General features: G+C 45.6%; 1 protein-coding gene and 1 long non-coding RNA gene across 5 annotated transcripts in view; one reads left to right on the top strand and one right to left on the bottom strand.

Annotated features, from left to right (window-relative positions):
• Positions 1-16,441, bottom strand: part of FAM13A (family with sequence similarity 13 member A) — a 158,204-nt gene that overhangs the window by 52,785 nt on the left and 88,978 nt on the right. For all 4 annotated transcript variants that reach the window (XM_082236349.1, XM_082236348.1, XM_082236350.1 and 1 more), the window contains one exon: positions 4,861-4,902. In XM_082236349.1, the coding sequence (XP_082092475.1) occupies positions 4,861-4,902 (42 nt within the window). The remainder of the gene's footprint in view (positions 1-4,860; positions 4,903-16,441) is intronic.
• On the top strand, positions 1,470-3,415 carry LOC309540147. The gene is made up of 2 exons (XR_014223068.1): positions 1,470-2,894; positions 3,145-3,415. It is a non-coding gene; the product is annotated as an uncharacterized lncRNA (long non-coding RNA).

Below are 16,441 nucleotides of genomic sequence, written 5' to 3' on the forward strand. Positions count from 1 at the left end.
GTCTCAGAGGATGAACACAGAGTCATCAGGGAGCCGCAACACAATGACAACATCTGTACGGTACTCAAGTTGGCCATATGTATCTGCAGAGATACCAACTGACCGGGAACCACAGCAAGCTTGGCCTGACCTTGTGTCTTATAGCAGCAGCAGCAGCAGCAGCTTCGATGCACGTAAATGAGAAGGTGAGGCCTTTTCTTTTTACAGCACAGAGGCAAGTGCCTGCAGATCAATCGGCTTTTAACAGGGGACCAGGCAAGGCTGAAGTCTAGCTTTCTTGCAGCATTTTCACACGTCTGTCATCGTGTGCCCTGGTGTGTTTGCAAGGCGGCTGCTTCTCTTATCGAGGAAGTTGTCCAGGCAGAAAGCAATTATTTACTCTTGCACTTTCCTCCCCCTTTCCTCTAATCAAATCATCGCTGGGGATTTGTGAGCAGCGACACCTGCAGCTGAAAGCCTAGCCGGGACGGCGTGCAAAGATTTTCGCTGAGGCTACCCACAGGGACCTCTCCTGTATTATTCACTTTGGCAAGTCTATGCTCTCTCCACCCAAGGCATGGACTCTCCTATATTAGATTTTTTTTTTTGGGGGGGGGGGCACAAAATCATGCCTGTTAAACTCAGACAGTGTGACATCATTCTCATTTATCTGCCGCATTTATAAACCACCTTTTCCCTCCAAGGAGCTTAAAGTGAACACACATGGTTTTCTTCCCCCTCACTTAACCCCAACAACCTTGTGTGGCACATGAGGCTGAGAGGCAGTGACTGGCCGAAGGTCACTCAGTGAACTTCACGGCTGAGCGGGGATTCGAACGCAAGACTCCAACCACAACGCCACTCTGCTAAAGTAAAAAAAGCAACGTCTAACCCTAACTCCCCCAAAACACTGACACGGCCTGAGCTTCTTGGTAATAAGCCCTGCTGAGATCTGGGTGCAAGTTCGAATTAAGTTTTTTAAAAAACAAAAACAAATTAAATTAGCTTACATTGAAAACAGAGCATTTCAGAATTAAGGTGCAGCCAAGGGTGGGTGGATAATTATTTTAATTAAATTCCACCTTTATGCCCAAAGGAGTGGCAGTTAACCCCTGGTTTTTAACCCTTCCCCATTTGTCAGCGCCTTACTGTTCTCCAAAATGGTTGCTTCTGCCCCATAGAAAATGCTTAGACTCACAGTGTTGTGAGGAGGCAGGTTAAGCATCCTGCCCCTTCAGTCCTTTACAATCCCTCACTTTTTTTAAAAAAGGGGCTTTAGTTTCAAAATATGGCACCACAGATTACTTAAATGCATTTGCTTGCAACACGCAGTTAACTGAGTTGGCGCTAGGGAGCTTTCCTAAAAAACGATGACAGTTGTTGGAGCCCAGAGTCACGAAAGCAAACCAAAAGACAGACTTCTCTTCTGAGGGACCATCAGCACCACCAACACCACACTGTTTCCCCCTCTAGAACAGGGATCGCCAACCTTTTTGGACTGCAAGGACATATCTGGAATTCTGAGAAGGACGTTTCTGTGGGCGCCAGTCACAAAATGGCTGCCGGGGTGATGTGGCATAATAAAAAATGGCTGCCGTGGGGTTACGTAGGAGATGCTGAGCTAGAGCAAACAGGAACTGCTGGGCCAGGAACAGCATAGAGTCCCTCATGCGTTCTGTATTTTTGATGGGATGTTGAATGAGACCTTTCTCAGACACCAAAGGCAATTAACTGGCAGATATATTAGCAGATATACTTTCACAGTAGTGGCAAATCCTGCTCTAGAAGAGACTTGGTGCCTCCTTCAGGAGACGAGCCTGATATTTTCAATACGAAAAGGAAAGGGGTCTGCGTCTTAGATGTCCCTTCTCTATACATTGCACCCACTAGCATAATAGGAATTAAGTCTTTCTCTGGCTCATGGACAGAAGCCATTCATGATGTCAAATTTTGTTTTGCACAAGAGTATTCTGCTGCCTCTGCCAAGCATCTCTAAAGTCCAATCAGAACATGGTTTTCTCGTGTACAACTGATCATTTCTACTTGGCTGACCTAAACACCCGGAGACCCAGGCTCTGCTTGCATTACCTGAAAGTTTCTTATCTACCCCTGTTGACATACACCACCTGTTCTTTTCAGTTTTCTGAAGTACGCCCTGCTTATCTAAGAATCTCCGTGCTAATATAAACCCAGGATTACCAAGCAAAAGACAAGACACAGAAAGTTTTTGTGTACAAAGGTTTAGAAAACCAAACAATGATCCTCTTGGCTTTTAACCTATTAAAACACGGCAGCTTCATGTTTTAAGCTACAACTGACACCTCCTAAAATGGATGACAATATTCCTGTTTATTTGAATGGAATTGTATCACATGTTTGATAATATAATATAGTTTTTGTTGCTCTTAATAAAACAATGGAGGGAAGGCAATCACGGTTCCAAGTGCTATTTGCTTTTAGTCATATAAACAATATTTTTGGCATGCAAGATTCTTGTGTCAATTTAGCACCACCACAAAATTGAGAAATAGCATATTGTTTTATATTGTTAAAAAAACCTTATAGTGCACTAAGCAGTGGTCATGGTGGTGATGAACTCCAGCTGTGATTGGCTCAGCTACTTGCCTGTCTGTCACAGTGGGGCTGGCCAAGCCACTGGTTACCATTGGCTTAGCTGCTCTCTTGCTTAGAGTCTCAACCTACCATAGGGATGGGAGGCCAGGTGCACAGCTGGCCTGGCTGAGAGTTGTTGTCCAAAACATCTGGAAGGCGCCAGATTGGCAGAGGCTGTGCTAAGGGAAACAGAGACAGGGGAATCTAGGAAAGGAGGGCTGGAACAGAAAGAGGGCTGGAACAATGCAGCAGACAAGGCAAGGAAGAGGAGTCACAGGGGAAAGAAGACAGACACACAACAGGTAGGGAGAAGATGTGCAGAGCAAATAACAGGCCAAATCTTTGACTGAAAGCCTCCGGTTATTTGTCTACTTTTACAGATAGGGCTGTAGAAACTGGCTCAAGGTTAAGCAGATGTTTGCACTTGGATTTACAAAGGGCTGCACCCACATGGAGGGGGATTTAAGAGTGCACCAAGTCCAAAAGGAATTTCAGACAATTAATATTCTAATGTTACAGATGTTTGTTTAATCATTCCGCTGTGCTCTTTAGGTTACGTCCCTTGACTGAAACGGGAGAGAGGAGATCGTTAAGGAACACAAGCCGCTGCGCTCATCAGAAACTCTGCAACATTTGCAGCGCCGATGATAAGACGAATAAAAAAAGGCATATACATAACGTTCCTGCCAGCTGGCAAGAGAAAAAGCACCGTGCAGTCCTTGGAATATGGACAGCTCTTGTTTGCACCCACCCAGCATGTTACATAACCGTCTCTCCTCTCGACCATTGTACTCTGTGTACTGTATAAAAGCTGCAGCCCACATCCTCCATGTGTTTACGTTAATTGCTCAGTTGTTCTATCGCATAAATATGTCTACATCAAGGCAAGCGCGGCGGGGCAGGAAGTCAGCAAAACGGCAGGGTGGGAAAAGAAAAGAGATGTCTTGCAAAGCAGCTTCTGGCATGGAATCGCAGGGCAATTCCCCCCCCCCCTTTGGTTTCTGCAGCAAGGCAGGGAAGATAAATGGCAGGAGTTGTTGAAGCAGCAAGAGCTCTCTTGCCACGAGAGCTCTCAGGCGACGAAGCACCCGCCGTTGGCCACCTTGCGGCCACCTTCCCTGCCAAATTAACTCCTCTTGGCAAACCACGCATTTCTGGTGTGTGACACTGAGCAGCCATTCTTTCTTCCTTCCTTCCTTTTTAAATAAACAAGCTGCCAAATGTAATCAGGGGTGCATTATGATGCTAAGTGAAGTAACAAAAAGAAACAAGCTGTGCAACAGGGAATTATGTCGCAAAGCTAGATTATTGCTTTGCTTTAATTAACGAGATACTGATTTAAATGGGGCACACCACCAATGCGCTTCCAAGACCTGCTCACCGAGTAGTCCCACTAGGAGATTATGCCCTAGATGCTTTTCCCGTATTCAAATATTCCAGGAATGATAAAAGCAAGCCTGGAAAACAACTTTCAAAACGCAAAGACCTCCGGAACGCCATTTGTTCCTATGTGTGATATGAAATATTTGCACAGGCATCTCCTTATATAATCACAGAAACGTGGGAAACCAAGTCAAACCAGGAGTGAATTATTGTCTATAATGACTGCAAGAGGCTTTCCAAAGTTTTGGACAGGGGGTCTCTCCTACTTAGACATGCCGGTGATCTTGTACAAAGCAGATGCCCTATCACTTTGCCACAGCCCTTCCCAAACTATCTCCACTATATTATTTAAAACAACAAGAAGAAAAATCCCTAAACATCTCCTAGCTAAAATAAGCAACAAATCCCTGGCATTCTGAGATTGAGAAACCGATGTGTAGAAATCAGGAAAAGTCATAGAGACTTTTGTTATTGGCTCTGGCTCCCCCTGCTGTTTGTCTCCCAACCTTCTGGCCTACCAGTCTGACTGGGCCCCAGTAACCGCTGTCGCAAGGTTTATGTGTCCGTCTGACCATGCTGCTTTCAATGGGTGGGGTCAGTATGTATGAAACCACTTCTCCCTCCATGTTTTCACTGAATACATGCAGCCTGCGGCACTTCTTTGGGGCAGCGATTTCCACAATTATGTGTTGTGTGAAAAAGAGCTTTGTTGCACCTGGCCTGGATGCAGAACAGCTGATTCCTTTCATTGGCTAAGGAAGGACATGTCCGTTAGAGCACACTGTAAAAATACTGCAGAAAACACTAATAACTGTCTCCCATCCGCAGCAGTTTCTTACAAAGCTGAAACATAGTGGAGACAAGCAAGTAGAAGTACGTAAATACCTTAGGTAGAACGGTGACATGGGCCTTTCATCCTCTTGAGAGCTGAAAAAGAAGACAACATATTTGTCATTAGCATGCAAGTTTCTGCCCTTCATTTGCAAGCTAATTCATACTGAACCACTGAGATCTGAGTAGCAGAGGCTGGAAAAGAAGCTGTGCTGATAGGCATGTTTTGCTGCAAGGCCAGAGACAGAGGCTTGCAGGGGAGGGGGTGAGTGTTAAATTACATTCTTCAAGGTTACAAAACCCCAAGTCGTTTTGCTAGTGCTCACCAAGGCAGAACTAGATAAAACTGCTGAGCTTTCAGGAGCCTGAGCAGCTGTGCAAGACTTCAAGGGCTATTTCTATAGCAACGTTGCAATGATCCGCTATAAGCATAACCAGGACTGGGAGGTGGCCAGGAGGACCAGGGGCTTTCTGTGGTTCCACAAATGAACAATTGGCTTCTAAAGAAGTTTACAATTTATCTTACTAAAAAAAATAGGGGGAGGGGGGATGGAGGGAGAGAAAAACCAATGTAAAATGCTGGTTTCAAAACCATGCCATCAAAATTAAATGCATACAAGTGGTAAAGTACAGTGGTACCTCGGGTTACATATGCTTCAGGTTACATATGCTTCAGGTTACAGACTCTGTTAACCCAGAAATAGTACCTCGGGTTAAGAACTTTGCTTCAGGATGAGAACAGAAATTGTGCTCCGGCGGCATGGCGGCAGCAGCAGGCCCCATTAGCTAAAGTGGTGCTTCAGGTTAAGAACAGTTTCAGGTTAAGAACGGACCTCCGGAACGAATTAAGTACTTAACCTGAGGTACCACTGTAAGCTTCTACATGGTGTGACCACACTTGGAATACTGTGTCTCCAAGACCACACCTAAAAAAAATGATATTGAAAAGCTGGAAAAGATGCGGGAGAAAGAAACCAAAATGGACATGGTGGTGGAGCAACTTCTATATGACAAGAGATACCGTTTCTCTGTTATGTAATGGAAGGGAGTTTCAGCGTGTAGGTGTTGCCACACTGTATGGTGAATCCTGCACCATACAGAATGGACCTTGTGGTGGTGAAATGGTTATCTGCTAAAAGTGCATCTACTGCAGAGCATAGCAACCAACTGGTTATGTAAGAGGCGGGGAAATCTTTTAGGTATCCCGGTCTCAAGTTGTGTAGGAGTCTTGACAATATCTTGGACTCTTTGACAACCCAGAGTTTGAAAGCCAAGAAATGGGTTCACCGATGCTAATTTATAGAAAGAAAAAGCCAGCTTTGATAATGAAATAACTGCGGTCTCCAATTATGAATGTCGTTTGTGAAAACAAACACCCACACATTATATGGTTATGGGGTGGGGAGTAGGGAGAAGAGATTTCTCTTCAACCTTCCCTCACACCTTTCCATCATTTCCCAAAAGTATTGTGCTAGATAATGGGGATGCAACGACGACTGCCTTTTGCCCTTTTGTGTTGAATCATTACACATCTGTTACTTAAAGTGAGGTTCAACAACTTTTCTTCTTGTGGACCTGTCAGAAACAAACACTGTGGAAGAGCCACAAGGCACACACACAGACACACACAAAATCCAGTACACCTTGCATCATCAATATCCCTCTACCAGTTTCTCTTAGTGAACCCAAGTCAATGATAGACTCCTTGCCTCAAGCCCTTAGCTGTTTTGCTTCTATATGGTGTTGTGTTCCCCACTGCTACAACCCAACTGACAATGACTCCCTCCTGCCCTAAACAAGAAACACTCTTCTTAAGTTTGGAGCAGTTAAACATGGACTTTCCCTCCCCGATAAATTAATCTAGCCAATCTACAAAGACCTTTGGAGGGTCAGAGCAAATGTTTGCAAAGGGACTTGCCAGGGAAGTCACATGTGCCTGTTCAGAAGTTGAAAGGCCATGTCACCCTCGCCAAATATTTGGGTCAAGCTGTTTTGGTTGATGAACTATATTTAATGGCATTTAATGAACTATATTTAATGGCATTCTGCTCTGACCTCAGATAGAAGAACCCTGCAGAAAAACAACTTCCAGAGCAATTTGAACTAAAGTAAAAAAATCAAAGTTGCATGCTAAGTCCATGCCTGCAGAAGAACAAGTTTTGGATGGGGTGGCAAAAGGGACTGCAGCACACCAGGCTGCAAAAATCTGGGGAAATCCCAGTTTGGGATATTCCTCCAGATTAAAAATATAAAAGTCTCTATGCAACAGGGGATGAGCATATCAAGAGAGAATCGTCCTAGTCACAGTCTGATTGCCAGCCATGCTGCTTTTCTGTTTGTGCTCAATTTTTAGTGTTTATATTTACTGTACTTTTCCATGTATAAACCAAGGTTTTCTTACTGCAAAATAATGTTCAAAATTGGGGGCATAGCTGTCAACCGTCCCTTATTTGGTGGGAAACTCCCTTATCCCAGCGCCGTGTCCTGCTGGTGTCTCGGACTGATGATGTCCCTTAAATTTCCATGGTTTCATGCTCACCCGGCTCAGGAGGGAAGCAGTGGCTCGGGGGTCTCCACCTCGAGAGAGTGAGAGCACGCATGAGCTGCCGCGTCTCCGTCTCTCCCTTTCCCCCCTCAGGAGCAAATTGTGAAAGACGGGTGGCGGCGGGCGGGCAGGCAGGCAGGCAGGCAGGCAGCCCCTCTCTTGCAAGGCTTCCGCCGTGCTGCCAGGGGAAGCCGGAGGTGGCAGCCAGAGGGAGGAGGAAGAGGAGGGGATGGGGAGGGATGCAGAAGGGCGGCGCTTCAGCGGCCGCGGCACCGCTGCAACTGCCTTATGCCGGGCTCGCGGGCGGTGTGGGCAAGAGTCTCTTCTCCCTCCCTCTTGGGTGGGGTAGGGCCTATGGAACTCATAAGCGAAGCAAAATCCCTTATTTTGGCTGCTGATCCCTTATTTTCGAGGCTGCTGGTCCCTTATTTTCAAATCTGTAAGTTGACAGCTATGATTGGGGGTCATCTTATACATGGATAGTGCATAGCGGGGACGGGTGATTGGTTGCAGCCATGATTCCCCCTCCCCCCAAAAAGCTCAATAACTCCCCCCATTTTCTTAAATTGGAGTTCCTCAAAATAGGGCTTGTCTTATACATGGGGGGGAAATACGGTATATGTTTATAAACCACTTACATACCACTTAGTTGCACCTGTCCCCAAGCAGTGTGCAAGCAACACAACAATGTAATTAAGTTTAAAAATCAGTTGAAATTTTAAAATGAAAAGACAGGAGAGAATTTCAGAATGTGATCATTCTCCTGCAGCCAGAAGTAACAGCAGCATCAGTCTACTGTCTCGGCACTTCAACATTCATTCTGCGGCATGTCTAAACCAAGCCTAGATGTAACCTGACAACTGAGGATCACGCTTCAGCATTTGATGAAGTGGGCTCAAGTCTACAAGAGGCAAACAATAAACCTGTTCACCTTTTAAGGTGAAGCAGGATTATGCGGTCCCTTCCAGGCAGTGGTGTAGCGTGGGGGGTGCAGGGGGGGGGCTGGCCACACCGGGCGCAACATCTGGGGGTTAGGGTTAGGGGGCGCAAATCCACCGGTTAGGGGGCGCAAATCCACAGGTTAGGGGGCACAAATTACTTGCCTTGCCCCGGGTGCTGACAACCCACGCTACGCCACTGCTTCCAGGCAATTGCTTATTAAGCATTTGCTCCAATTTGTTTGCAGGAAGACTGAAGGATGCTGCGTCAAGCAAGTGATTTTCCCATCACGTTCCTTATCCTGAAAAGTCACACTGGGGGTGGGATAGGTTTGTAGCTCAAGAGCAGCAAATCAGCTTTAATTGTGGAACCTGAATCTGCCAGCAGGTGCATGAATCCTGCCAGAAACCCTAGGTTGTTTTTGCTTCAGAAAGGAGGGGTGGGGAAAACCCAAAACAGGTGTGTGTTTTTTAGCTGTACAGGCATCTCAGGTTAACGGAGAGGTTTGTTGATTTTGGCTTAACCCGACTGCAAACTACATTGGATCCGTTTTCCCCCTTATCATTCAGGTTCAGCTTGGCAAGCCAATCTCTTTTGTAAATAGATAGCAAGGACTTGGCCTCTGCAGGAAGTCCTGGTGAGCATTTCCCCAAACAAGTCCAGGATATCACGAGGATTTGAGCAAAAGCAACAATTTTAAAGCAGTGGTGCTTTAATTTGACTGTGGCAGGTGAAGATGCATTATCAGACGTCAGCAATTATGCATTTTATATGAGACAGCATTCTTGCTTCAAAAAGGGGGCATTGGTGACCTGTGAAGTTCTTTCCAACTACAGTGGTACCTCTGGTTACGTACTTAATACGTTCTGAAGGTCCGTTCTTAACCTGAAACTGTTCTTAACTTGAAGCACCACTTTAGCTGGCATTGGCTGGCTTCATGGTTTTCCACATAGCATGTACACATCATGATTTGCAATATATTGCCAGGTCAAATATTGCAAAACCGATATCACGATGTGGACTTCAAACCAGTTTTCAACAATATATTGATATATCAGCCATCCCTATCCCTGATTGGAGCTGCCAGGGGACTTTCTCCTGAGTGTACTAAATTCCACAGGCATTTGAAACATTGTCTTATCTCACACATATAAGTTTGTTCTTTCAACCTTTTATCTATGTCTCTTTTGAGGAGCAGAGACTCCTTCCCATTCTTATTTACTCAGTAGAATCTCTAATATACTGATTCACTCATAACACATTTATTCTGCGCCATTTTCTCCGCCAACGTCGGGTAGGATTTCCTTAACTTCCCAATCCTTAAAACATTTCCCGAGCCTCCTTTACAGTGGTACCTTGGGTTAAGAACTTAATTCGTTCTGGAGGTCCATTCTTAACCTGAAACTGTTCTTAACCTGAAGCAGCACTTTAGCTAATGGGGCCTCCCGCTGCTGCCGCACTGCCGGAGCACGATTTCTGTTCTCATCCTGAAACAAAGTTCTTAACCCGAGGTACTATTTCTGGGTTAGCAGAGTCTGTAACCTGAAGCGTATGTAACCCGTGGTACCACTGTACATGTTTCTAAGGTAGGGATAAACAACTGGCCTATTGAAGAGTAGCACTGCCTTCCTTACACTTTCCTTCCTTCTCAACCCAAGGGCAAAAGAAGTCTGGGGCTGTGTGGTGCAGAACATTGGGGAACTGGTTGTTTAGCAATATCTGGAAGATCACAGGTTCCCCATCTCTTGGATGGACAGTACTAGGTTAGATAGACCATTGGATCCAACTTGGCATTAATGAGTTCCCTATGTTTCTAAAATGGTGTTTGCAATAACTGAACTTCTGGGAGTGGCGATGGGGTGGGGAGAAGGCCCACCACCTCACTTCCTTCTCAAAGCGACCCCCCAGGAAAACAACTTGCTGCCCTTGCAATCTCAACTTCCTTACCTGGCTGCTCCCCTTGCTTATTTTGCCAACCTATCAGATGCCAGGCACAATTCAAAGGTGAGGCCTTAACCTCACATGGCTTGGGTCACAGGCACCAAAAGGACAATCTGATCCTACTTTGGGAGCCCTTGCCACCATAGGTTAGGCAAGAGGCAACAAGGAACTGGGTATTTTTGGTGGTGGCTCCCAACTCAGGAATATTCTGCAGAGGGGTGCTTGCCTTGTGCCTGTTGAGTGAGTTTCAGGCACCAGCCACGTACGTTAAAATATATATTTGTCTGGGCGCTTAATAGTTAATTGATTCAAATTGTTGCTGTTTTTAATTGTTTTACCTATTCTTTTGTAGTGACTGTTTTGACGCTATTTTAAGCTTTGATGTTCCTGCATTGCAGGGAGTTAGATTAAATGACCCTCAGGGTCAAAAGGGTGGGATATAATGTTTCTAAAACATGGAAACAAGCAAGCCAATCAGCCTTACCTTGCATGCAGAAATACTACCAGTCACTTGGGAAGACGTTACAAGCTAGGGAACCCTATGTTTTTACCTGCTGCCATACAGCTCAGCCAGTAGAGCACAAGACTCTTAATCGGAGGGTCGTGGATTCGACTCCCATGTTGGGCAACAGATTTCTGCCTTGCAGGGGGTTGGACTAGATGACCCTCGTGGTTCCTTTCCATCTCTATGACTCTATGATTATTTGGCTTGTCTGGCACTAGATCAGCTGGTTGTGTTCCTGTGATAACAATCAGTCGCGTAAGTTATCCAACAACTGAAGGTTCAATGGAATGCCTGCTGATCTCCATTTAATATCTAAAAGATGCTGTAAAGCTTTCTGCTTAAGATAAACACTGCATCTGGGGAGACCTGCAAATTGCCTCCTTTTCACCCTAATGTTACGTTCTTAAGATGTTTACGTGGACAGAGCCGCCCAGCTTCTGCTGCTTTATTTCTTGAAGATTAAAAATGAGAGGACAGGATGGCAGACAACTGGAAAGAGGCACATCTGTTTACTATCTGCAGTCTGGCAAGACTCCCTGGATGGGTAAGACAGAAAATGGGTCAAGAAGAGGTGGAGAGAATGACTGATGCTGTACTCCAGCCAAGGCTGCACCCTTTCTTTGAAGCCAACAGTAGCATGTTAATACAGACCAAACACAAGTTAAGTTGCATAATAAGGAGTGTAAGAACGAGGTTACTAAGCAACCCCTACAGAATGCATGGAGGAACTGTTATGGAAAACTTGGTCGAGTGCAGAGAGGCTACGGAGCCATTCTTGGAGTCGGAAAACCGAAGGTTCTGCATCTGCAAAAGACACCCAAGCATTCTGTCTCGAGAACTATATATCCCAGCGCCAGGCACAAGGCGAATGTTTCCATGATACAGGGCAGCAGTGGGGAACCTGGGAGCCAGAGCGGTCCTAATCTGGCCTGGGAGGGGGCTGGTTCCCCACCTGCCCCACACCTGATGCCGTATGGGATACTGGGTGAGGGTAGGTGATGCTGCAGCTGCAAAGCAATAACTGGGAGCCTCGAACGGTGTCCTGGTTGCTCCTTGTATCTGGTGACGTTTAAATTGGGCATGAAATGGAAGTCCCACTCAGGGCCTCCCAAGCGGAGCTGACCCAAGCTAGGCTGGCCAGGAAACCTCACTTGGGATTGGCTGCTACTGATCCCTGCCAAAACAGGGTGCTGCAGCCACTGTCTGAAAACCCCGCTTTGGGAGGGATCTCCCTTGGAGTTCAAGCCAGCCTTGTTGTTGTTTGTTGTTTAGTTGTGTCTGACTCTTCGTGACCCCATGGACCATGCCAGGCACTCGCTGTCTTCCACTGCTTCCTGCACTTTGGTCAAACTCATGCTGGTAGCTTCGAGAACACTGTCCAACCATCTCATTCTCTGCCATCCCCTTCTCCTTGTGCCCTCCATCTTTCCCAACATCAGGGTCTTTTCCAGGGATTCTTTTCTTCTCATGAGGTGGACAAAGTATTGGAGCCTCAGCTTCAGGATCTGTCCTTCCAGTGAGCACTCAGGGCTGATTTCCTTCAGAATGGATAGGTTTGATCTTCTTGTAGTCCATGGGACTCTCAAGAGTCTCCTCCAGCACCATAATTCAAAAGCATCAATTCTTCGGCAATCAGCCTTCTTTATGGTCCAGCTCTCACTTCCATACATCACTACTGGCAAGTACTGGCATCACTACTAGCAAGGACAAAAAGCTGGGACACTTGATACCGTGCCCAAACTACCCCAACTCTCAAGTAATCTGAATCTTTTGCAACGTGTCCCTGTTTATGCCCTCTGGTCAACGTGACTCCATGTTAAAAGTAAACCACTCTCCCAATAAAAGGATTTGCGGCTGTTTGAATGTGTTGTTGTGTGCAGGTAAAGTGACTCTCCCTGAAGCCAATGGAATTTAAGCTACCTGCCGGATAGCAGAGCCGGAATCTCCTCTGGGATCTACACAGTTTGTACAAGTCAAGTAGCACTACCTGAACAAGAGTCTCTCAGAGCAGTTGAAAGGAAGGCTTTCCACATGCCCAGTTTTCCTTATCACTCCCTCCCTCTGAACAAGTCAACTGAAACAAGCAAATCAACTTCATTTAGCGTTTCTGTCTTACGGATGGTGTATTTGTGGGAGATTTTCCATTGCTCTTACATTTGCTGTGACCAAACACATGGTTCTATGCTTCAAGTTTGTATTGTTTCTTTTTATTTGATAAGGAAAAGTCTTATCGAACTCTTTTTTAAAACAAGAAAAAAGAAACTTCCCATTGTTTTCAGCAAAGTGACCTACTAAACTAGGCCTGGGACGAATGGTATTTTAAAAACTAGGGCATCAATCCTGCCATTTCTTTTTTGTGAGTAGTGACACTTTAATTAAAATAATATAATGTAATATAATTTAGTTATTTATGTCTGTTTCCAAAGTTTCACTTATTTTACCTGTATTTTATTGAATACTAAGTTATGTATACTCATGCTTTGAACCATTTTGTGGATTTTAACAATACAGTGGTGCCTCGGGTCAAGTACTTAATTTGTTCTGGTGGTCCGTACTTAACCTGAAACTGTTCTCAACCTGAAGCACCACTTTAGTTAATGGGACCTACCGCTGCTGCCGTGCCGCCGGAGCACGATTTCTGTTCTCATCCTGAAGCAAACTTCTTAACCTGAAGCACAATTTTGGGGTTAGCGGAGTCTGTAACCTGAAGCGAATGTAACCTGAAGCGTATGTAACCCAAGGTACCACTGTCATCTTATTATGTATACCACTTAGAGAGTTTTGTAATTAAGCAGTCTCTATTTAGTTCCCTAAATAGTGAATAAAGTGTACTATTCACAAATTATTTATTGAATTATGGCCTGTCTATCACCCTCATAAATAATAATAATAATAATAATAATAATAATAATAATAATAATAATAATTTATTATTTATACCCCACCCATCTGGCTGGGTTTCCCCAGCCACTTTGGGCGGCTTCCAAAAGAATATTAAAATACTATGATACATCAAACATTAAAAGCTTCCCTAAACAGGGCTGCCTTCAGATGTCTTCTAAAAGTCTGTTAGTTGTTGTTCTCTTTGACATCTGGGGGGAGGGCGTTCCACAGGGTGGGTGCCACTACCGAGAAGGCCCTCTGCCTGGTTCCCTGTAACTTGGCTTCTCGCAGTGAGGGAACCGCCAGAAGGCCCTCGGTGCTGGACCTCAGTGTCCGGGTAGAACGATGGAGGTGGAGACGCTCCTTCAGGTATACTGGACCGAGGCCGTTTAGGAATTTGCTGCCAAGGAGTGTGGTGGAATTTGCTGCCAGTGGAATTTGCTGCCAAGGAGTGTGGTGGAGTCTCCTACTTTGGAGGTCTTTAAGCAGAGGCTTAACAACCATATGTCAGGAGTGCTCTGATGGTGTTTCCTGCTTGGCAGGGGGTTGGACTCGATGGCCCTTGTGGTCTCTTCCAACTCTATGATTCTATGATTCTATGATTCTAGGGCTTTAAAGGTCAGCACCAACACTTTGAATTGTGCTCGGAAACGTACTGGGAGCCAATGTAGGTCTTTCAAGACCGGTGTTATATGGTCTCGGCGGCCGTTCCCAGTCACCAGTCTGGCTGCTGCATTCTGGATTAGTTGTAGTTTCCGGGTCACCTTCAAAGGTAGCCCCACGTAGAGCGCATTGCAGTAGTCCAAGCGGGAGATAACCAGAGCATGCACCACTCTGGCGAGGCAGTCCGCAGGCAGATAGGGTCTCAGCCTACGTACCAGATGAAGCTGGTACACAGCTGCCCTGGACACGGATTTAACCTGTGCCTCCATGGACAGCTGTGAGTCCAAAATGACTCCCAGGCTGCGCACCTGGTCCTTCAGGGGCACGGTTACCCCATTCAGGACCAGGGAATCCCCCACACCTGCCCGCCTTTTGCCCTTTGACAACTGTGTGGTACAGCTTAAATAATGAATCTTAACCCACAAGGCATTTTAAGAGGTACCCGGATGGGTGGTGAGGTCCAAAGTACCAACTGTTAAGAGTACCAGCTGTTAAGAGTGGACCCACAATACCCAATACAGATAAAATTCCACAAACAGGGAGTGCAATTAAAATGCTGGTAGGCTGATTACACATCAGCTAATGTCTTCAATGGCAGGAGCATAGGTCAGAGACTCAGCTCCATGATCAATATGTTGGAAGTAAAACGAGCCTGAAGGTTTTCAGTTTATCTCTCAACTTAATAATTTGCAGGTACCCATAAAGAGGCCACCTAGTCACGTACGCAGTCTAAGCACATCTGTGAGTTTGGCCTCTGCCACCAAGAAGTGTATTTCTGGATGGCGCTACTGGAGATTATAGCCCCAGGCCATCTCAGGCTTGGAGTGCAATACAAAGGACTTCAGTCTGCCTTCTCTAAACCATATTTTTATTACAATGTGAGTTTCTTACAATACATACAAAGAGCAACCACATAAGCAATTTGAGGGGAAAGGCTATTGCTCAGTGGGAGATGAAACGCTTTGCATGAGAACTGTTCCAGGATCAAACCCGTGGCAACTCCAATCAGGGATAGGGATGGCCGATATATCGATATATTGTTGAAAACTGGTTTGAAGTCCACATCATGATATCTGTTTTGTAATTTTTGACCTGGCAATATATTGCAAATCATGATGTGTACATGCTATGCAAAAAATCACAATGTGCGGAAAACCATGAAGCCAGCCAATCCCTCTACATAGCTCCATCCTTATTTCAGACATTGTGATACATCAGTATATTGTGATGTTTACCTGAGGATATATATCACAAAGTTGAAAACCAGATGTTGCCCAGACCTAGTCAGGGCTAGGAAAGGCTCCAGCCTGGTTCTAGGCCTTCATAAATACCACCCACTCACAATATTATGGTACATTTATTATGATGTATCTGAGAGCTTAGTGCTTATTGCCACAATAAATTTGTTAATGAGCAATAAAAAGTCAGATATGGCCCTACTGAAAAGTTATTTATTTACTACGTTCATATCTCACCTTTTCTCTCGTGGTGTACGTGGTCTCTCCCCTTCCCATTTTATCCTCACAACAACCCTAGGAGGGAGGGTAGGCTGGGGGACAGAGACTGGACCAAGGTCAATGAGTCATGGCTACTGAGTGGAGATTCGAGCCTTGGTCTCCCAGGCCATAGCCCGACGCACAAACCATTACACCACACACTCAACGCTTGCAGTCTGAAGCAGTAGCGGTCCTGAGCTACCCCACCCTCTGAATCCTGAACGTTGAACATGGCAGTCTGCAAAATAACCCTTAACACACAAGCAGCTGCAAAGGAATCCTGCTGGTGTTTGCATCTGCGCACTGGTTGGGGTTTTATTTTGCAGAGGGATGCAGTGTCCAGTCAAAGAAGTGCAGTCTAGCTCCTGCTTTAATCTGGGATTGTCCTACATGTGAGTAACAGGTGAACAGAATGGGGAAGGCAACTCCAGGCCGCTCCCTGCCTGGCCCTCAAAAGCTTTCCCAGGACTGGTTCTGCTTTGCACCCTGAATGTTTCTGCATGGCTGGAATGTGTGTTTGAGCTTCGATCATGCCTTTTCCTTGTTCAGATGCAGGATAGAGGGGTGTATCTGAGTGTGCATAGTAACTACCCTACTGTAGGAAGGCAGCAGTTCTGTTTACTGCTCTGTCTACCCTGTGTGGGTGTGAAAAGGATCCCACAT

This window comes from Podarcis vaucheri (genome assembly GCF_965113315.1).
Source record: "Podarcis vaucheri genome assembly, chromosome: 9".
Taxonomy (NCBI): domain Eukaryota; kingdom Metazoa; phylum Chordata; class Lepidosauria; order Squamata; family Lacertidae; genus Podarcis; species Podarcis vaucheri.